Source organism: Phyllostomus hastatus, unplaced genomic scaffold, assembly GCF_019186645.2.
Source record: "Phyllostomus hastatus isolate PE091 unplaced genomic scaffold, TTU_PhHast_1.1 phas_contig_1, whole genome shotgun sequence".
NCBI classification, from domain to species: Eukaryota; Metazoa; Chordata; class Mammalia; order Chiroptera; family Phyllostomidae; genus Phyllostomus; species Phyllostomus hastatus.
In genome coordinates, this window is record NW_025333498.1 from 36252971 (window position 1) to 36275380 (window position 22410).

General features: G+C 37.9%; 1 protein-coding gene across 21 annotated transcripts in view; it reads left to right on the forward strand.

Annotated features, from left to right (window-relative positions):
• Positions 1 to 22410, forward strand: part of NEB (nebulin) — a 199106-nt gene that overhangs the window by 93377 nt on the left and 83319 nt on the right. For all 21 annotated transcript variants that reach the window (XM_045855577.1, XM_045854126.1, XM_045854714.1 and 18 more), the window contains 20 exons: positions 404 to 715; positions 1266 to 1469; positions 2190 to 2294; positions 3343 to 3450; positions 4535 to 4846; positions 5779 to 5982; positions 6449 to 6553; positions 7486 to 7593; positions 9873 to 10184; positions 11705 to 11908; positions 13290 to 13394; positions 13534 to 13641; positions 14054 to 14365; positions 15257 to 15460; positions 16295 to 16399; positions 17550 to 17657; positions 18957 to 19268; positions 20049 to 20252; positions 20951 to 21055; positions 21626 to 21733. In XM_045855577.1, coding sequence (XP_045711533.1) covers positions 404 to 715; positions 1266 to 1469; positions 2190 to 2294; positions 3343 to 3450; positions 4535 to 4846; positions 5779 to 5982; positions 6449 to 6553; positions 7486 to 7593; positions 9873 to 10184; positions 11705 to 11908; positions 13290 to 13394; positions 13534 to 13641; positions 14054 to 14365; positions 15257 to 15460; positions 16295 to 16399; positions 17550 to 17657; positions 18957 to 19268; positions 20049 to 20252; positions 20951 to 21055; positions 21626 to 21733 — 3645 coding nt within the window. The remainder of the gene's footprint in view (positions 1 to 403; positions 716 to 1265; positions 1470 to 2189; positions 2295 to 3342; positions 3451 to 4534; positions 4847 to 5778; positions 5983 to 6448; positions 6554 to 7485; positions 7594 to 9872; positions 10185 to 11704; positions 11909 to 13289; positions 13395 to 13533; positions 13642 to 14053; positions 14366 to 15256; positions 15461 to 16294; positions 16400 to 17549; positions 17658 to 18956; positions 19269 to 20048; positions 20253 to 20950; positions 21056 to 21625; positions 21734 to 22410) is intronic.

The window sequence follows — 22410 nt, forward strand, 5'->3', positions numbered from 1 at the left end:
CAGAGCCAGACTGGGGAGGGGCAGTCTATAGTCTGGAGGGTGAAATGGTGCCTGTGGACTCAGGAGTAGCATTCTCAAAACCATATGTAAAACTTCTGGGTTAGTGACTGTACCGGCCCAAGTTGAAGCAAAGGTAGCATACAATTCTAACTGATTTTCTTAAAAGTGTTGCTGCTTTTATTTCCAGGGCCTTAATGTCTGCAAAACCTAAAACTGTGCAGTTTGGCACACCTTCCGATTAGAGTGCTTTTGTGAAGCCTAATCAGAGTTTAGGATGAGGAGATAATTCATATTCAGATTACATTTCTCTGCAAGAATTACCAGTTTCAAAATAATAAACTTTTACATTAATAAGACATTGAGCTTTTTATTTTTATTTTTAAAATGACTGATTTTATTTCAGTACAAATACAAAGATGGATACCGCAAGCAGCTCGGCCACCACATTGGAGCCCGCAACATCAAAGATGACCCCAAGATGATGTGGTCCATGCACGTGGCCAAGATCCAGAGTGACAGAGAGTACAAGAAGGACTTTGAGAAGTGGAAGACCAAGTTCAGCAGCCCCGTGGACATGCTGGGGGTGGTCCTGGCCAAGAAGTGCCAGACATTAGTGAGTGACGTGGACTACAAGAACTACCTGCACCAGTGGACGTGCTTGCCGGACCAGAATGACGTCATCCACGCTCGGCAGGCCTATGAAATTCAGAGCGACGTGAGTACTGAGACCCGTTAAATACCACCGGTAACCACACTCATGATAGTAACGCAGCAATGTTCCATGGGTGTGCCACAAGATTTTTTGAAACATGTAATACCTGACTATTTTGTTAGGGGCATTGACCTCTTTTCCCTTAGATTGTCAAATAAAAACTGACAACATCCAGTACAACAATAGCTGTCCGATGTGAATGAATAAAAATTATACCTATTTTTTGTCAGATCAACAAAAAGTACATTTTTGATGTACTGCAGAATTTTAGTAATTAGTTTATGTGTGCCATGAGATGAAAAAGGTTGAAAATCACTGTAGTAATACATAGATAACAGTCTAAGATTAGGTAGAGCTCTCAGAAAGAATAATGTTTTTTTTCTCTTCATGCCTCATTCACTGTGCTATACTTTTCTTTCAGAGAGGACATAATATTTTAAAAGAGAAAGACATGAAATTTGCCTATCCAAGTTTTCCAGTCTTTTTCTTTCATTTTTAAAATCGGGTGTCATTAACAACTTTAGTAATACTTGCTTTTGTGTTTTCTCACCAGAACATTTATAAATCAGATCTCCAGTGGATGAAAGGCATCGGCTGGGTCCCCATTGGGTCTCTGGACGTGGTCAAGTGCAAGAGAGCTGGAGAGATACTGAGTGACAACATCTACCGCCAGCCTCCTGACAAGTTTAAATTCACCAGTGTGACCGATTCCCTGGAGCAGGTGCTGGCCAAGAACAACGCCATCACCATGAACAAGGTGAGCTCCCAGTTTTGGGGAAAGTAAAACAGGGCTATAGGTTCTTGAGAATATTTATAATTAATTAAGTTAATCCTTTTGTTTTATTTAATTGTCATCCTATGTACAGTGATTTGGTTGAGTTCTCTATTCAGTTACATTATTTGTGGGAATTTCTGCTTTAACATCTCTTGGGAAATTCAATTGAGTTAAGAATAGGACAGCTATTTGGTGTGCAAATTGTTTGAAATCTATGAGAGTTATTATGGTTTGGTATCAAGTTTTTTTCTCATTGGGTACTTACCTAGGTAAGTATATAACAAACAAGTCAAACGTAAATCTCAATACAACTTATAAAAAAGAAATCTAGAGATGGCTAATCCAGGTACATTTGCAGTTAATAAAACAACAAACAAAAGATCAGGAAGGATTTGTTAGTAAGGCCACAGTACATGTGGCTGTCCATATATGCTTGGAAAGAAAATACTTGCCTTTTATTTAATTGGAATGGAGGTGATTTTGTAATGAGACACACAGTTTTACTACTCATATCTTAGCCTACATTTGTATTTAGTAATAATAATCTCGTAATATCAAAGAGACTGGAGAGTATTGGTCTACTGCATGCAGCACAGATAGTGAGGATGCTGGCTTTCACGTTTGTCAAAATGTCTAAATCAGAAATTTCTGTTTACAGCAAACACTGTGTATCTAATTCACTAACCTTTTTATCTCTTACAGCGCTTATACACAGAAGCCTGGGACAAAGACAAAACCCAAGTCCACATCATGCCTGACACACCTGAAATTACATTGGCAAGACAAAATAAAATAAATTACAGTGAGGTAAGACCACTTATTTTATTTCCTTGATCTGACCACATTGATTTTTTGCTGACATATAAGAAAAGTCAGAATTATGGATTTAATTCTCATGTGGACCAATTAGTTTAGTTTTATTTCTTATGGCCAATATTCTGCCCTGAAGATATATATAATTGTATTCAAAAAGTAGATAGGTAGATAGAGAAATAGATAAATACAAAAATTCTCTATAACAGGAGGGGGGAAGCTCTCAAAGTCAACTATTAATGATTGAAACAAATTGTAATTTTAATTAAAAAACAACTATTGCTATTTATCAGATTAATACTTGCTTCAAAATTTGTTCTGTGAATTTTTCTTCAGTTACTCATTTGTAAAACAGGATAAAAATGCCTATCTTAAAGAATTTCTGTGATGAACAAATGAGGTTATCTGTATATATACACTGAGTCCAGTACAAAGTATTAGTAGTTGCCTAATAACTTTAAAATTTCCCTTCCCATTTAAGCCACTATGAAAATTAGATTTTTTAATATGCTCAAAATAACTTGAGGTTTATTTGCAAGAACTAAGAAAATTTTTAAATTTGGCCATTTAGAATTGTTTGAAGATGGTAAAACACACTCTTGCACAAGTCATCTCCAGCTAACTTGTCGCCGCGTGTCTCTGCAGTCCGGGGGTACTCCTGCAGAAACAGCTTCGTGCCCAGTTGTTCTTGACAAAGAGTTATCTGGTTTATTGAGGAAGAATTCTGATGTCTTATGTGTCTGTGCATGTGTCTTCCTTTTTAACAAAAGGGGGAAGGTAAACTTTTCTTCAGTTTGAGAACACTGGAAAATTTAAGCACTCATTTCAAGACTTGGCCATATTCATTGTTTCACCCACATTAATTACTTTGCCTATAAAAATGTAGCCCTAAAGAAGAGGCATACTTACACCTTTTTAAATTTTATTTAAGGCTGAATATCCTAGTGCAGTTCTGCATCCAAAAGTAGTCTTCCTTTGGCAAAAATACATTTTTAGAGTGAAAGTGAGTACTGTATCTAAAATCTACTACTTCTGTCCTCAGAGCCTCTATCGCCGGGCCATGGAAGAAGCCAAGAAAGAAGGCTACGACTTGAGAAGTGACGCCATTCCCATTGTGGCTGCCAAGGCCTCCAGGGACATTGCCAGTGATGTAAGAGCTGATCAAGTCCCTCCCTTTGTTCCCAACAGGACAGACCCTGCGTAGGGAATCACATTACCGGGACACAGCTGGAAGTCTCTTTAGTTACCATCCATCTTAACCACCTTTATTTTACAGGCGAATAAGTTGAAGCTTTGACACTGTAGGTGACACGCCCCAGATCACAAGCGTCATAGAACGAAGCCTGGACTAGAATGTGGTTCCTTTGATTTTTGTCATTTGGGCTTTGCTTAATAAAATTGAGTGCTTTGATTAAAGTTAGATGGACTTATGCTGAGCTGCTCCTAAAACCTCCTGAGCTCTCCTCAGGATACACCTATGGCAAACATTCCAAGGAAGAAGAGAGTTTCACTGAGTTCTCCCCCATGACTTGAAGAAGGACATAGAATAGCAAAAAAGCTATAAATTCCCTTGCTGAGGGGTACACAAAATCAATATTCCATTACCCTAAAAATAAAAGCATCAGATTCCTTGACAACTTAATATTAATCTGAGAGTAACAATATTGTCCATTTTTATAGGTTTTTCTTTTTATCATAATAACAACACATAACATAAAATTTACTATCTTACCCTTTATCAAGTGCACAGTTCCTCAGTCTTAAGTATGTTCTCACTGTTTCATCTTGCAAAACTGAAACTCTTTACCCATCAAACAACAAAAACTGCCCAGTTTTAAACTACACCCCAGATTATTTGTGCAGAGGAGATTATTTCTCAGAATGCCCTAGAAAAATAAAATCGATAAACCGTGGAAACACATCTCAGATGTACCCCTCCACATGACTGACTTCTGAGACACTTTATCACTCTACTTGAGCTCACCCTTTCAATGTTCACTTTTAACCACTTTTGTCAACATATAATTTTTAGCATGATATAAGGGAATTGTCGTAGAGTTAGCCTGTGGGGGTGTGAGACCGAGCACATTATCATCTTTGACGGATCAGCACGCCCCACTGTGTTGCATCCCGGCTGCAAGTGACGAAACTCCCCTAGTGCCTTTCCCAGAAAAGCATTGCCACAGAAGGAACAGGAGGAAACAGCTCCTCATTTACTAGGTTCTCTCTTTCAGTACAAATACAAAGAAGCTTATCGTAAGGAATTGGGTCACCTCATTGGTGCCCGAGCAGTACATGATGACCCCAAGATGATGTGGTCCCTTCACATTGCCAAAGTGCTGAGTGACCGCGAGTACAAGAAAGAATTTGAGAAGTACAAGACCAGATACAGCAGCCCAGTGGACATGCTTGGCATCGTTTTGGCCAAGAAATGTCAGACCTTGGTCAGTGACGTGGACTATAAACATCTTCTGCATGAGTGGACATGCCTGCCTGACCAGAATGACGTCATCCATGCTCGGAAAGCTTATGACCTGCAGAGTGACGTGAGTACTCCCAATGCGGGTTCTCCATGGCAGAAGCAGCTCTGAGTCATGTCCGTGGGCTCTGACTAGTGCCAATGGACTGGAATTTGTTTGTATATTTCTGAATAATATACAATTGAATGTTCAAAAACAGTTTCCCACTGGTAGCCCTATAGATTATTTCATAATTTTTCTTCCCCAAAAGCTATAAGTAAAAGAGGAAATAAAGTGTAAATAAATTATCAATTCTGTGCAGGTATATTTCTTCTTGGTAATTTGGGCTTTCTTTGTCTGAGTTAAATGAAACTTAGTCCTCAAAATATATAACTATACACATTTTGGGGCAGAAGTGGTAGAAATGTATGTATATGTGAATGGAGGGTATTATGGAGAGTTAGGACACAGAGGTATATTATGCTAAATTATTTTAATATTCATATTTTGTATCTACTGACAGGAAAATACTAAGACATTCGTATCTTTTTCATGATTTTGTTGAGCTGTCCACTTGAAACCTGTGTGGCTTTGTGAACCAATGCCACCCCAATAAATTCAAGAAAAATAAAAATAAAGTAAAATAAAATAAAGTTGGTTCTTCAAAAATAATAATCTAATTTTTATTAAAAATTGACCTATCCTATTAAGGATAAAATAAAAAGAATAATTAAGGAAATGTCTAATATACTACCTTGTGTAAAAGTTTTATAATGCACTCAAGGGTATAACTGTTTCCTTTACATTTAGAAAATTTCTCATAACTCTTGGTATAATGCTCTGTACTAAAAAATGCTTAAAAAACACACACTCATAATTCAATAATGTTTATGAATGAGTGATCTAGGATGCCGGGAGCCCTACCTGTTCACCAGAAGTTTTGTTGTCTCTCTAGTGTGAGCCATTTTGTGACTGTGAACCTGAAACACTAATGAATAAATGTGTTTCCTGATTTGCAGAATTTGTATAAGGCAGACCTTGAATGGATGAAAGGCATTGGCTGGGTGCCCATTGGCTCCTTGGAAGTTGTTAAAGCCAAGAGGGCCACAGAGATACTGAGTGACAATATCTACCGTCAGCGCCCAGATGCGCTGAAATTTACCTGCATAACTGATACACCAGAGCAAGTGCTGGCGAAGAGCAATGCGATAAACATGAATAAGGTGAGTCTTCACCCCTCACCGTTAGGTATCAAAATTCACTGTCAAACAAGGTGAACATTCTGATGTATCACTACATTTTAAAGATTCCTATAGGGTTTATGATACCTTTAAAAATGACTTTTCCATTGTAAAGCCATAGTTACTTATTAATTCTTCAAAATATTAAACTAATGTTAAAAATACTATGTGCTGTAATTATTTTATAACTACAGATTTTAAACACTACAACCCAATTATACTTTTCAGGGCTGCTACAGAATTTTAATAAGAAACAGTAAAAACTCTGAGTCCACAAAATAGCAAGCTAAATACTCTTAGAAATAGTAATTTATATACACAAAGGTAGAAATTTATGCAAGTTTAATAATTTTATTTCTACTTTGTATAGAGGAGAGGTGACTGGCAAATAATCCAAAAAAAAAGTCTGTGAACTCCAAAATAATTTTTCTCACTTTTTTTCTCATAGCGCTTATATACTGAAGCCTGGGACAATGATAAGAAAACCATCCATGTCATGCCTGATACTCCAGAAATCATGCTGGCCAAACTCAACAGAATAAACTACAGTGATGTGAGTGAGCTATTGATGTTATAGTGAACAGAAAGGCAAAAGTGAACTGTTGTAATTGTTTCCTTCATGAACTGTTTTGACTAATTTATTATACATACTCCAAACTAACATTAAGAGTAAAAGGTAGTTCTCTCTTGATTCAATTTTGGGCTATGTGGTAGGTCCACAAAGTAGGCCAGCCTTTTAGTGACAGAATATCAAGGAATGAAATTTTTATGGAGAAATATTCCAATAGGAATTATACTACTAAAGCCTTCCCCTACATGTCAGTGAGGGTATCGCGTCATTATTTTATTCAACAGCTATTTATTAGGCAAGCCCTGGCTTGGAATTCACTTGATGGTCAGTGAGTTTTTATGCTCTGCATTATTTTGCTGCTTCATTAAAGTTCTGGTTACCATTTAATGTTATTTGCAAGCATTTTTTAGGCATTTCATTGAGAACTAACGTTTTCATCAAGGCACTGGTTCTGAAACCCTACTTTACAGATAGATGATGGTCTTTAAGAACAGTCCACGGTAAAATGAGAAAAAATAAGGACAATGCATTGAGTATTTCATGAATCTAAATATATTGTTTTTAAATACTTTCCTTCTTCTTTATTACTAAAATGGCCTTTCTTTAATATTATGGTGGTAATAGTAACTCAGTTTTTTTAACATGTGTTTGTTTGGCCAAACAAAATTTTGGCAACCACATGTGGCTCTCTCCCCCAAATTCTTAAAATTTACCAACGAATAAAATTCCAAAGTTTAGAACATGTGCCTTAAAATACTTAAGTCCTATGAAACCAGGTTTTGTACAAACTCGTCCTAATACTTCACTTTGTGGATTTGTTCCTGTAGTTTAAATGAAGATGGAGAAAAAGTAATTAATTAACAGATTCCTTTTTCATGAAAGGAGGAAGGACTTACTGCCTCTCTTGTCTGCAGAAACTCTACAAACTCGCTTTGGAAGAGTCTAAGAAGGAAGGCTACGACTTGCGTTTAGATGCCATTCCAATCCAGGCAGCCAAGGCTTCCAGAGATATTGCTAGTGACGTAAGTTGATGTTTTTAGAAGAGGCATCTCATATCCAAAGATGTTCACAAATAGAAGCGTTTATAGTTTCTCTTGACAGAATTTTTGTTGTCCCTAAGTCTCAATTTCATTTAGTGATTGCCTCATGTGCAAAATTGCAAATAAAACAAAAAGAAGCAAAAGATACTGTGTCCATTATACCTACTAATCAATTAAAGATAGAGGTATTTTCTTAAATATAAATATTTTATGGACACTAAAAATGGGGTCATATGTTTGAAATTGGGCAACAGTTGACACAGAAATTTGTAAAAAAAAAATTGACCGCACATGCCAATCAATAAATATAAGTGTGAACAGTTTCCTGCTACTCCTATCCATGTATTCTGGCATTAAAAGAAGACTCTACGATGGATGTGTTTTAGAGTTTTGGTTCAGACTTTGTGATGTTTAGTGAGGTTTTCCTGCCAAGATGCCCATAACTGATCATAAGAACAAATTGAGAAGTAAGCAAAGCTTTTCCTCTCTACCTGCTTGTCTCTTCTCTCTAGTTCTTCCTTTCTCCTGAGGCCCCTCTGGGGAGGGTCTCCAGTCCCTCATTCTGTACGAAGGCTGCGTAGAACCCAAATCCAGACTTTTCTTGTTCTAGAAAGGTCCCATGTCTTACATGATGCTTTATTCCTTCTATTATTTAAACATTTTCTGGCTGTCCAGCTGCAGAATCCCACACTATGATCACCTCATGGTAAAATGGACCATAACATGTTATTCTTAAATTTTTAAAAGTATTGACCCAAGGCATGACTTTCTCACATGAAAATTTAATAACATTGACAGGCTAATAGGGGAGGTTGTTCCTGGTGATTCTATCTGAATATAGCCCATGTCCTCCACCAAGGAATTCACTATGCATTCTAATTACAAGGAATATCTTCTAAAACATTCTAAATATTAAAGCATTTTTAGAAAAAAAATAGCCACATCTTTATATTCAGGAGATGCTCACTTAAATTATACAAGATATTCTACCTTTACTTGTTAAGCAATGCTGTGTAAGCTAGGTAGTGTCGTCCCCGGGCATGGACTGGCCTGGTGCGGGGCTGCCTCAGGCTGGCTTGCAGGATGTGGGTTTTTGACTTAGTGCAGGAAGGATTTCACAACCAACATGAGTCCAGGTGATTTTGAGAATATGTTTATTAAAGGTGGGACAGTGAACAAAGGAAGGACTTAAGGTAGAAGAAGCAATAGGAGAAAGCCTAGGCGGCACTCTGCTTTGACTCCCTACAAACACTGTAGAAAAGAAGTGAGACAAGGCGCAGCTGCCATGAGCTCACTGGGAAGTCAGAGAAAACGGGGGCCTTGGAGACAGGATCGGGGGAGTAAGCCGGGAACGAGCTGCCACTTCCCACTGGTCTCCTGGTTGCAAGTCTTGTGGGGACCCTGAGAGTTTAGGATGAAGGAAAAAGTTCATACCCAAGGAGGTACATGGGCGTGGTCTAGAGGGAGCCTGTGCTGGCATTTTTCGTAGTGAGGGTTTTTATCTCTCTTCTGTGGGAGAGACTGTTAGGGGAGGGTTTCAGCATACTATTCATCAGCTTTTCCATGTCCATTTTCAACATGCCCATGCATCAAAATAAGCATATAGGAGAGTTTGGGATTGATTATTCTTTGGTCTGCTTTACTGTTTTACTTTTATCTTAGTCTGTCTGACTCTAATCAGGTTTTTGCTATTTGTTTCCTGTACTTCATCTGTTCTTGGGTTTGTCTGGCACCAATGACATAAATTGGGTCTCTGACCTCTATCTCCCAGACCAGAGGGATTTGAGCTATGTATTCTCTGGTTAGGCAGGAGAGGTAGGAACCATTTTTTCTCAAGTGTTCTTGGTGAGAGAAGATAACTTCTTGTGATTCACTAGCTGACTATAAGTTGTTCAAATTGTTTGGCCTTGTTTAATTTTCTTGTCTTAGTTTCTCCATTCCACTTGTCAAGGAATTTTCCTAGCTTCTTGCTATCCTGCCTCACTGTAGTTTAGGAGAAAGGGGAAAATATTAGGAACCAGATACTACTCCATTTTAGTCTCAACTCTGCCACTTACTTGTGATGTGACCATGAACAAAACAACTTATCTTCTCTAGACTTTAGGTTTCTATTTGATAAAATGGGGTTGATAATATGAACCTTTCTCTCTCACACTAGAGGTGGCAAAAATCAAAAGAAATTGTGTGTGTATGAAATTGTGAAATGTCATATACATGAGATGTTCTTGTCATCTGAATAATGTCCCTTTTCTTTTTTGTAGTACAAGTACAAGGAAGGCTACCGTAAACAGCTCGGCCACCACATTGGGGCCCGAAACATTAAGGATGACCCCAAGATGATGTGGTCCATTCATGCGGCCAAGATCCAGAGTGACAGGGAGTACAAGAAAGATTTTGAGAAGTGGAAGACCAAGTTCAGCAGCCCTGTGGACATGCTGGGGGTGGTGCTGGCCAAGAAGTGCCAGATCCTTGTAAGCGACATAGACTACAAGCATCCCCTGCACGAATGGACCTGCCTGCCTGATCAGAACGACGTCATTCATGCTCGGAAGGCCTATGACCTTCAGAGTGATGTGAGTGGGTCTAATATTATTCAGCATGTGTTTAAAAGGTTTAAAAAAGAGGTTCTAACATTTTTTGTGCCAGGGAATCTTTTGACAATCTGGTTAAAGCTATGCACAACTTTTCACAACAATGTCATAAAATGTGCAGATTAAAAATATATACGTATTTACACATATGTGTGTATATGTGGATGTATGCTCTATTAACATATTAAATAAAGAGATCTAGCAATGGGTGTAACCACTAGTTTAATTTAAAAAAAATGAGGATCATAAATTTCAAGATGTCTGCAACAAGTATAATAGAATATGAAAATATTTGTGAATTCTATTGCTGACCAAGTCCCAGGTAGTGTTAATACTACTATAATCTCTTGCCTAAACTTACAATGGAAAGAAATGCTATATTTCAGTTACAGGTTAATGAAAATAAATTTAAATATATATATATATTTATATATATAAATATATATATATATTTTTTTTCTATCCAAGTTCATTGATATCAGATTTAAAATTCCTGGTTCAATGCAATCTAATTTTCCAAATGAATTGATTACATTAGCATTTTCCTGACTGCTTAACTTATAGGAAATATTTATTATAACTTGGAAAAGGAAGTTTAGGAATACATTATACATTGAGACAATTTATCTAAGGAGCTGGAAACAATAGCTGCCTAGGAATATGTTAGGCACTTCTGTTTTCAACCTGTAAATTGTCCTTACTAATGCCACCTCATTGGTTTAGTAGCTCCTTGGTTTTTTGTTGTTGTTGTTGTTTTTTGATCAGGCTCTAAAAAGTAATCACTTTCAAAAGAATGATAAAAGTAGTGGTATTGTAAAAAAAAAGTTTCTCAAAAATCCATAAAAATAAAAAGGATTGTTACCCTTAATGATGAGAAAAATTCTCCTTCAACCAATTATTTTAAATTTAAAGAAGAAAAGTGAAAGAAAAATGAAATATCTTACTTTACTTGATTTATAACAGAAAAAAGGAACTGAAAATAAAATGGAGTAAAAATGTTAATACCTTCTGGCTTAGAAGCATGTATATAGAATTATATGAAAAGAGACATTCTTTTTATTTTCCCCAGAAAGCATATCAATTCAACCTGCGATCAGCCAGGACCATTCATCTTCTCTTTCTACTATAGGACTGGCTGTGAAGGCCACTGCCCGATTAGATAAGAGCAAACTCTATCCTACCAGAATATTAGTCCCACACAAGGAGGCATGCACACTCAAATCAGAAAATAAACACTTTGTATCAGGAGGGAGGAAGTAATTTCCTTAAAATAATTTTGTCAATGAAATTATATATTACTAGAGAGATTTCATAGGTCTTTAAAACAGGGTTATATTCCGGGGTAAATTGTTTGACTAACTCTTCTACGCCAAAGTGAGTCTTCCCAGAAATTTAACACAAATAAGATTTAAAATTACACATTCTCTGTATATGCTAAATGAGAATCAGACACTGGATTGTCTAGCAATTTCTATAAGTATTTGACATTATTTCATTTTCAGGCTATTTACAAAGCGGATCTGGAGTGGCTGAAAGGCATTGGATGGGTGCCCATTGGCTCCATAGAGGTCGAGAAGGTAAAGAGAGCTGGAGAAATACTGAGTGACAGGAAGTACCGCACACCTGCAGACAAGCTCCAATTCACATGCATTACAGATACCCCAGAAATTGTCCTGGCGAAGAATAATGCCCTAACAATGAGCAAGGTTAGTCTTCAGCTATTTCCAGTTGCCTAAGTCATACCTCCCATAAAGTGAAAAATGTGTAACCATTTAGCATTTTGTTCTAATGTCTGGGAAATGCAGTATTTATAGCCATGCTGGTGCACAACTCAAATTAGTTGCTTGGTTTACTCTTTCTCCTTAGGTTGTAGAACTCCATTTTGAAAAGTGAGCTGCTGTTGTTTTCAGTTTTAGTACGCAAGACAGATGATCGGTTCTTTTTTACAGAGTTCTAGCAATCTGTTTATTGAGACCGAGTTAATTCTTTATCGAATGAGTAGGGCCTCAAATATGCACATTTTAGATTTAATTCAACTTATCTGAACTCTCCCATACCTTCCTGGACATCTTCCAAATATTCACATAGTGAGACTGAATGCTTGTTCAGTGAAGAATATGAAATTGGCTCTCAGCAGATTCCAGAGTTAGAGGTATTAACACTCCAGAAATTCTATTTTATACCAAACCCATCAACAGCAGCCACAGTGATAATAGCAATAGAAAATATCATAACATCTGTTGAGTGCCTACTATAACTGATGCATTTTATATATATTATGGTTAATCTTTAACCAAAAAAAAACTCAGTAAAAAAGATATGATTATCTCCCTCCAAGACGTGAGGAATACGAGGCGTTATATACATTTCTCAAGATCACACAGCTTGGTGGGCTCTCTCTGCAGTACACCTGTGCCTTGTCTCAGGGGTGAACTTCTTACTTTCTTCCTCCTAAACTCCAAGGGTCCCCATGAGACTTGCAACAGGGGAGCAATGGGGAGTGGCACCTTGTCCTGGGCTAACCCCCTGGTCTTGTCCACAAGGCCCCATTTTCTCTGACTCTCCAGTGAGCGTCAGAGACAGCAGCCCCGCCTTGGCTCACTGCTTTCCCATGACATTTCTAGGGAGGCAAGCAGAACACACCTCATCTCTGTCCTGTTGCTGCTTCCACCCTAAGCCCTTCCTCTGTTTCACTGTCCCCAGCTTTAGTAAATGTACTCTAAAAAGAAAGTCACACACAGACCCAGTGGAGTTGGGCTTGAACTTAGGCTTGACTCTGCAGTCTAGGGATTCCTACTGTATCACCAGCTATAGCCACGCTCTGACCTTGGAAGGCCTGTGAGGAAGCTTGAGTTTCACTGGATAAAAAGAATGAATAATTGAGATCATTATGTTGCTTCATATTGACTATGAAACAATCACATGGCTGTTTAAATATTGCCATTTTTGTCTCTCCTCACTACCCTTTTGCTTCTCTCACCTCCAAATAACTTTTAAAAGGCTATTTTATAGTTAAATGAGTCCAATTTGACATTAACTATAAAGTATTGGCTTTTTAAAAAGGGTTTTACCTCACTTTCCTCACAGCATTTATACACGGAAGCTTGGGATGCCGACAAAAGTTCCATCCACGTGATGCCAGACACCCCAGAAATCATGCTGGCCAAGAGCAATTCTGTCAACATCAGCCACGTAAGAGATCTTCCAGTTGTTTAAGCCTTTCTAGGAGTAATTAAAATACTTTTTCTATCATACCACCTTTCTTTCTGGAATTGGCCTATTAACTTTCCATAACACTTTTATTTTTCTGTTGTGATTATTCTCCACGTAGAAACTTTATACCAAGGGATGGGATGAATCAAAGATGAAGGACTATGACCTGAGAGCTGATGCTATTTCCATCAAAAGTGCCAAGGCCTCAAGAGACATCGCCAGTGATGTAAGTGCTCTCTGTCTCACACCCCGGGTTTTGTACTGCTGACTAACCTTAGTGCAACCTTACTGCAGCCAGTGGCCACACTTTGTGACTGCTTTCACAAGCATTCCTCCAGCCCTGCGTCCTAGGTCCTAAGATCTTGCCCTCTGTTGTCATAGAGAAGAAAAATACACTTTGGAATTACAGTTTCAGTTGATGCAGGAAAGGGTTTTACCAATGAAGATATATGATTACACTCCAGTTATGTTTGTAATAGTGTTTATAAAGTGTTAGTTTAAAATTATTCAGTGAGGCCAAAATGTTTGCAATATAAAATTTACCTATTTGTTTGTGGGTGTTCATGATGTCTGTAATTGTCTGTGTGTGTATGGTTATAACAGAATGGGTTTCTAAACCTGTATTTCTGATGTTTTAGTACAAATACAAAGAAGCATATGAGAAACAGAAAGGCCACCACATTGGAGCTCAGAGCATTGAAGATGACCCCAAGATTATGTGCGCCATACATGCAGGGAAGATTCAAAGTGAAAGAGAATACAAGAAGGACTTCGAGAAGTGGAAGACCAAGTTCACTAGCCCAGTGGACATGTTAGGCCTCTTGCTGGCCAAGAAATGTCAGACACTAGTCAGTGACATTGATTACCGAAACTACCTGCATCACTGGACATGCTTACCCGATCAAAACGACATTATCCAAGCAAAGAGGGCCTACGAACTGCAGAGTGATGTATGTACCGTGAACTTCGGGAAGGGTGGAATGGGAAGACACAGATTTACTAATTGTCCAGGCACTACCTCTCTGGACAGATCCAGGGGGTGCCGTTCACAGTGCTTAATAAAAACCCGTATTGAAGACTTACGTCATGGGAACGAAGAATATAGATAAAGAATCCTTCTTGGGTCATCTCTTTTATTCCCTGGCCCACATTCCAGACTTTTTTCTTTACATCATTTCTTTATTTTTTGGCAATGAAAATGTATTTCAGACAAATTATATGAATTTTTATTTTTTAATAAAACACTTTTGTTTTATTTAATTTTTTTCTTTAGATGATATTTCTTTTTAAAGAGAGGGGAGTGGAGGGAGTAAGAGAGAGGCAGAAACCATTGATTGGTTGCCTCTCACGTGCCCCCAACTGGGGACCTGGCCTGCGACCCAGCCATGTGCCCTGACCAGGTATCAAACCTTTGACCCTTGGGTTCACAGGCTGGCGCTCAGTCCACTGAGCCACACCAGCCAGACCATGAATTTTTTTTAAAAACTGCCACTACTGTGCTATATACGGAACATGAAATAGACTTTCCATGGATCTCTTATTATAGGATAAAAGTGGAATGAGAGTCAACAAAATTTCCTTTTTAAAAAGTTTCCGTTATACAACTTTTAAACATCAAATAATTATCATGAAATTTAACATTATTGCTATTGTATTCCTATTTGTGGCCAGTATAAAGAATTATACTTCTACAAATTACTCTGTCATTTATATTAAAACCCCAAGTCATGTAAAATCTCAGGTCTTGCTTTTTTGGAGCCACCATCTCCCCATGAACTTTATCCTTCAATTAAGGGATATGTCTAATATGGGAACAAAATTTCTGTCTGACGTCTCTTCAGAATGTGTATAAAGCGGACCTGGAATGGCTGCGGGGCATCGGCTGGATGCCAGAAGGCTCAGTAGAAATGACCAGGGTGAAAGGTGCTCAAGACCTGATGAATGAAAGACTCTACCGGACGCGACCAGAAGCCTTGCAGTTCACTTGCATTACCGACACTCCAGAAATTGTCCTGGCAAAGGCCAATTCTCTGCAAATCAGTGATGTAAGAACCATCTCATGTCAAGCTTTCCTTTTGTGGGGCTCTGTTACCAGATGAGGCCACCCAGCCAGACTAGTGGACTGTTCCTCTTCAAAGGCTGTCGTGGTGGGAGTGGCTCTGAGAATCTCTCGTCTAGTTCAGGGAAGGCACAGGCAAGGTAGAACTCTGACAAATGACAGTGGGCCTTTCTCCTGCCACACACTTGGAAGCACTAAAATTAGAGAAATGTTACTCCATTACGATTCAAAAAAAACAAATATCTATTTAAGTTCTATAAAATACTAAAGCCTGTGGCATAATGCTTCATATTAAGTGTTCTAACACTGTATTAGTCAGGATTCTCCTGAGAAACAGAACCAACAGGATGGGCAGGAGAGAGACATTGGTTTGAAGGAACTGGCTCACACTGTTGTGGAGGCCAGCAAGTCCAAAATCTGCGGGTGGGCCTGCAGGCTGGAGACCCAGGAAGGAGGTGCAGTTCAAGCTCAAAGGCAGTGAATAGGCAGAATTACTTCTGGCTCAGGGGAGGTCAGTATTTTTTTTTCTATTAAGGCCTTTGACTGATTAGACTAAGCCCACCCACACTACAGAGGGTAGTCTGCTTTACCCAAAGTCTACTGATAATGTTAATCTTATCTTAAAAAATACCTGACAGAAACATCTGGAATAATGTTTGACCAAATATCTGAGTACTGTGGTTTATCAGGTTAACACATGAAATTAACCATCACAAACATATATAAAAACATTTTCCAGGTTAAATAGTCACCTAAACTTTATGTTTCAGATCTTCATTCTCTATTAAATATTGAAATAATATGTCCCTTCTCTCCACAGAAACTGTATCAAGAAGCCTGGAATAAGGACAAAACCAACATCAGCATTCCCTCCGACACACCAGCCATGCTGCAGGCCCAGATCAATGCCTTACAAGTCAGCAATGTAAGAGGCACAAATGTGAAGTGTAAATGCCTTTATGAGACATCTGTCAGCTTATGCAGTATGCTATAGAAAAATTACCTGTCTTAGAAATGTTTCAGCTTTTGGAGTTGGACACTTTCTCTCTCTCTTTTTAAAAATATTTTATTTATTTTTTAGAGAGAAGGAAAGGGAGGGAGAAAGAGGGGGAGAGAAATGTCAGTGTGCCAGAAAAAACATCAATCAGTTGCCTCTTGCATACCCCCCAACCGGGGGACCTGGCTAGCAGTCCAGGCATGTGCTCTACCCAGGAATCAAACCAGCGACCTTTCAGTTCATAGGCCAGCGCTCAATCCACCTCGCCACACCAGCCACGGATAGACACGTTCTCTTTAGCTACCATTCCCAATGCAATATGAATAAACATTCTCATTAAAACGTTAGTTCAGATACATGGCCAAGTTCCTGCAGCATTTGGGATACCTGAATCTTATTAGTGTACTCCTTTCAGCCTTAAAATCTTTGTCATATGCCCAGTGTTTATAGCTCAGTTTCATTGCATGTTGTTTGAGAATACTGAAATCCTAGTTAAATGCCTCTTATGCAAGAAAGTATAAGAGGTAACAGTCTCTATTGCCTTTTTTTTTCTATTTTCTTTAAAAGGTTTTTGATTGATCCAAAACTTTCTTGTTTGGCATTTAAAGGCCATAAGAAAAGCCAAAAGACAACTTATAATTATATGCAAAGGGCAGAGTATGTATGATATCTATGTCACGTCCCATCAACAGAGACCTCTAAAAGGTTGAAGGTCAACATGAGGAAGAAAATCTAATCAGGTCTTATATGGTACCTTCTGAAGGTTCACAGTTGATTCTTAGTTTTCACGTACTTGCAATGGGATTTCTTCAGTGGACCATTTGTGATAAATGCAAATATTCGAATGTTAGTTTAACTTCAGATGTTTAGATTTAGATGTTTGCCTTTAAAAATTTAATCAGAAGTATCCTGCTCTCCATGAAGTAAATAACCAATAACCAAAAGAAGAACTCAGAGGTGACTGTTGTTTTTCCTAGGTTGCCTCTGTTGACGTTACACCTTGTGATTCATGTGACTACTTTGAGTATATTCACTTATTTTCAATCCCTGTAATCAAACCTGTGTTTTTCCTCAATAGAAACTCTACCAGAAAGACTGGAATGAAGCCAAGCAGAAAGGCTATGACATACGAGCAGATGCCATTGAAATCAAGCAAGCCAAAGCCTCCAGGGACATTGCCAGTGAGGTACAGCTCTGTGTCTCCTTGTGGTTCTTCTCCTCCATGCAACAAATAGGAAGAGTATTTTTCAAGAATTTAGGTGTTTTTTTAAAAATCTATGCAAACTATTTTGTTTTGTCTTACACTAAAGACTTTATTTAAAAACATTAAAGTGGGAAGAAAAACATTAAGGTAAACAGAGAGGTAGTATATATGATTTTACTCCCCCAAATATTTATGACATTCTACATAAATATAAATCACAGATGAAAGTTTCAAACAAGTAGACTTAAGAATGAAATCACTCTTTAAAATCAAGTTGTTGTACTCAAGGCTTATATATGATGATCTCAGTAACCTTTTGATTCATTTAACAGCAATTTCAAAACTTACTAAGCCAAAATAATTATCCTATAAAGTCTCCCCCACCCCAGTTCCAGATCTTTAAGTCACCTTTGTTCCCTTTATCCAGGTTCTTCTCTATTTTTTATTTTATGTATTCAGCTGTTTCTTCCTTCTTATTCCTCATTTTTATCTCTAAAAGCCATAGCAGAGCACATTATCTGCCTTATTCCCATTCTCTCCCTTTTGTCCAAACTTGCCTATGATACCTAAACAAAGGGAAAGAGAGAAAGAGAAGCTCTTACTCTCATCCTAAGACACTTAGGATCAGTGTGGACCAGGTGGAAACTCTTGTCCACAGGCCTTACTGCTGTCACCTTCTGATTCAAATCAGCAACCTTGCTTTCCATTCCTGAAACATACACCCTGTCTGTCTCCTAAATCACACATGACTTTTTCCTACTTGAGGTACCTTCTATATTCTCTAGGGACCATCTGACTTAATGTTCTACCTGCCAAGCAACCTTGGGGACAATGGATACCCTTTACTGTATCTTATTTTCCCCATCTCAAATATGTGATAATAAAAGTACTACCATGTAGAGATGTTGTGAAGATTAAATGAGCTTATAATTGCCACTGGCAACTATTTTTAACTAAAAAATTCAGCAGTACCTTATAGATCAACCTAATACATTTGAAGCACTCGTAATAGTGTCTTGCATATGGTGATTGCTCGGTAAATGTTAGCTATTATTATATTTTTATTACTCTTGTTACCATACTGCTTCCCTCCTGATATGTGCATGTCCTCTATAAAACTATCTAAAAGCCCTATCTAATTTTCTTAAAGTGAGCTGATGTGCATAATGACTGCCAATGTTGAGCAATTTTACATTAAGAAAATATTCTGAAACATTTAATGAAAAATCCTCTTAATACATTATTTTCACATCTCTTTTTATTTGATTTTTACAACTTCAGTATAAATACAAAGAAGGCTACCGTAAGCAACTGGGCCATCACGTGGGTTTCCGCAGCCTACAAGATGACCCCAAATTGGTATGGTCCATACATGCTGCCAAGATCCAGAGTGACAGAGAATATAAGAAAGCTTATGAGAAGTCTAAAGGAATTCACAATACACCATTGGATATGATGTCAATTGTTCAAGCCAAGAAATGCCAGGTCCTGGTTAGCGACGTTGATTATCGCAATTATCTGCATCAGTGGACATGCCTGCCAGATCAGAATGATGTGATCCAGGCTAAGAAAGCCTATGAACTGCAGAGCGATGTGCGTATATTATCACCAGACTCTTGGGGAGATGTGTGTCTCTGTGTCTAGTCACAATGCATTCCCTAGGGAATTAATTTAACTGGTAACCTTAATAGAACTTAACTTGTTCTGTACACTTCATGATAGTAGAGGCTTTCTCAACATTTATTTTTTTAATCTTACAGAGGATCCCTTTTTTGGCAAGGCCTTACTAATCAAGATGAAAATCACTCTGCTATTCTATGTAATTAGGTAGAAAATTTCAGTCCCAGTTGTTCTGATTCTATATATTTGCATTATCAGATATCTAAATTTCAAAAAAGTTAAGCATAAGAAAGTTTTAAATTTCAAGTTTATCTGATGCAGGTAGGAAAACATATATTTATACTTTATATAGAGAGAAAAGTCCATATAGACATAGCTATGAATTTTGTTATCCTTGTACATTCATCTAAGGACCTTTTTTTCTAGATTCCTACAGCTGTTATTCCCAGTGGTACCTAAAAGGCAGATTTCAAGTGATAAGCACCAAAGCTCGCCCTTGATTTTATGCCATTGCTATCTGTCATTCTCCAAATGCCACTTGTCAGCCCTACTCCAATTCCTATAGGGTACTGGGAATTTCTCTGAGATGCGCACCAGAGACACGACACTCAGATGTTAACATTTAATGCTGATCCTTGAATTTTGTGGGATTGGCCACCCAGCTGACTTAAACAGAGATGTGCATGGTTTGCTGGCATTATGTTCTGGTAGGTAAGTTTGACTGCTGCACTCTGTGGTCCTCCTGTCATGCAGAATGTATACAAATCAGACCTGGAATGGTTGAAGGGTATTGGATGGCTGCCAGAGGGTTCTGTGGAAGTGGTAAGAGTGAAGAATGCCCAAGATATTCTCAATGAAAGGATGTATCGTACAAGGCCCGAGGACCTCAAATTCACCAGCATTGCTGATACCCCTGAAGTCATTCTGGCAAAGACCAATGCTCTCCAGATCAGTGAGGTAAGTCAGATTTATGGTATGCTCAGATACATTGATGAAATCTCAGTGAAAATTCTAATTGTGAACTTTAAACTGCCCATACCAGTATTAGATTCTTGAAGATACATATGTCCAGATAGAATTTTATATGGTCCATCAATTAACAATATCCACATTTCATTTGCTTGGATAACTCTTTGGCCAATGTGAGTGTGGTGGGCATCTTCATGCTCCACAGATTCTGATAGGTGCTTTAATGCATTTTGAGAATTTGTTTGTAATGCAGGTCAACCAGTTAATACCATGCTCACAAAATAGCCACCATCTTTTGGCATTCAGTCATGAAATAAGTTGAAAAGTCCAGGGGCAGCAATATGAGTCACTATGGTAGTTTATTTGAGCTCAGAGAGCCAGGACGTTATCAGCAATGTGGGTTGTTAACTACAATGTGGGTTTACCTGCCTGATAAAGTACATGTGAATAAATGCAAAAGAGTCACTTCACTACTGTGTCTCTGACTGACTTTACACTTAGATTATATTACACATGAATGTATTCCTCTATGTAGTTACTATTGACACTTTCTAAGTTAAAAAAATGTGATCTATATTTACATAGGAGAACCTCCAAAGAGAATTTTTAATTGTCCCTATAATTTTATTCATATTGTACTTAACTTATTTACTAATCAATTATGCTTTGTTTTTCATTTTTATCAGCCATTGTATCGCGAAGCCTGGGACAAAGAGAAGACTAATGTGAATGTGCCAGCTGACACTCCAGCAATGCTGCAGTCCAAACTCAACGCCATCCAGATCAGCAACGTAAGACACCACACATCCACTTGGTTTACACAGCCTTCTGCCTAACTGAACATTCCGGCTGTGTGCTCCAGCAAGAGTTCAGCAACAGGCATTTCCCTGCCATTACTTTAACTTCTAGTCTTTAGGCCAATGTGTGTGCGCACCTACATGTGTGTTTAAAATATGGAGATGTATGTCTTTAGATCTTTGTTGGAAGGAAGAAGCAGTGGTTTTGCCAAAACACAACGTAAACATACATATGTATGCATAGTACTATTCAGTTCTCTTTTTAGTGGTCCAGCATTGATTTTTTTGTTTTAAAGGCCAAACAATATTTTTTTTCTCATTTTCACATGATTTACTGTCTCCTAAATTTCTTTCCTTAAGAAAAAGTTATTAGAGAGTACTTTACTAAATTTCATTAAAAATCTATTGGAGCTTAAGTTCAGTGTGAAACCAGCTTATTTTATAAATCATAAGGGGAGATTAATTTTCAGTGTTAACTGTTAACATGTTCTTGAACATGTCAGTAATGCTGACTCAGTAGCTCCCTCTTCAGATTGACTGTAGTGTTACAATCTCCATTTGCAGAAACACTATCAGCAAGCTTGGGAAGACGTCAAGATGACCGGTTATGACCTGCGTGCAGATGCCATTGGGATCCAGCATGCCAAGGCTTCCAGGGATATTGCCAGTGATGTAAGAGCTCCTCCTTGCCCAGCTTTAACAAACACTAACTAGTAGGCACACAGGGAGTTAATTCCATCCTAATCTTTAACTTATTCCCTCAGGAATTATATTTAAGTAAAATGGAGGTCATTGTTATGAGAGTCTTGTTTTCAAATCCCAAATTCAAGAACAACTTTTACAACAATTTGATGCTCCTCATGCATCTCTGCTTAGTTTTGCTTTTCTTATGTTTAAGCACAGATTTTGATTTTCTTTCCAATACCTTCTCAATATAAGTTAATTTATAAGCACTTAGGGATTTATGGGTAGAAAGAATTGCGTTATTGCTCAAAGTGCAAGATGCGTAGGTGATACCTGTGAAAATTTTATGCAGTACATAAACAAGCATTTTTAAATGGTTATATATTTGTTTTAATGAGTGCTAGAAAATACAGATTTTATCCTATTTAGATAGAATTATAAACTTTAAAATAAAAATTAGTCAAGCTTACACTTTAAAAGTAAATTTATGTGAACAAAGAATCAAGTTGGCTTCAAGTATGAAGTGTATGTGGCACATGTTTGTGGCGAAACATGTGAGGGTGCTGAACAGTGACTAAATTGTAGGAAACACAGGACAAGCCTGGACTGGAGGACAATTGGGAAGCACAGTTCTCACTTTAGGGGTGCTCACAGTGCCCTCAAGA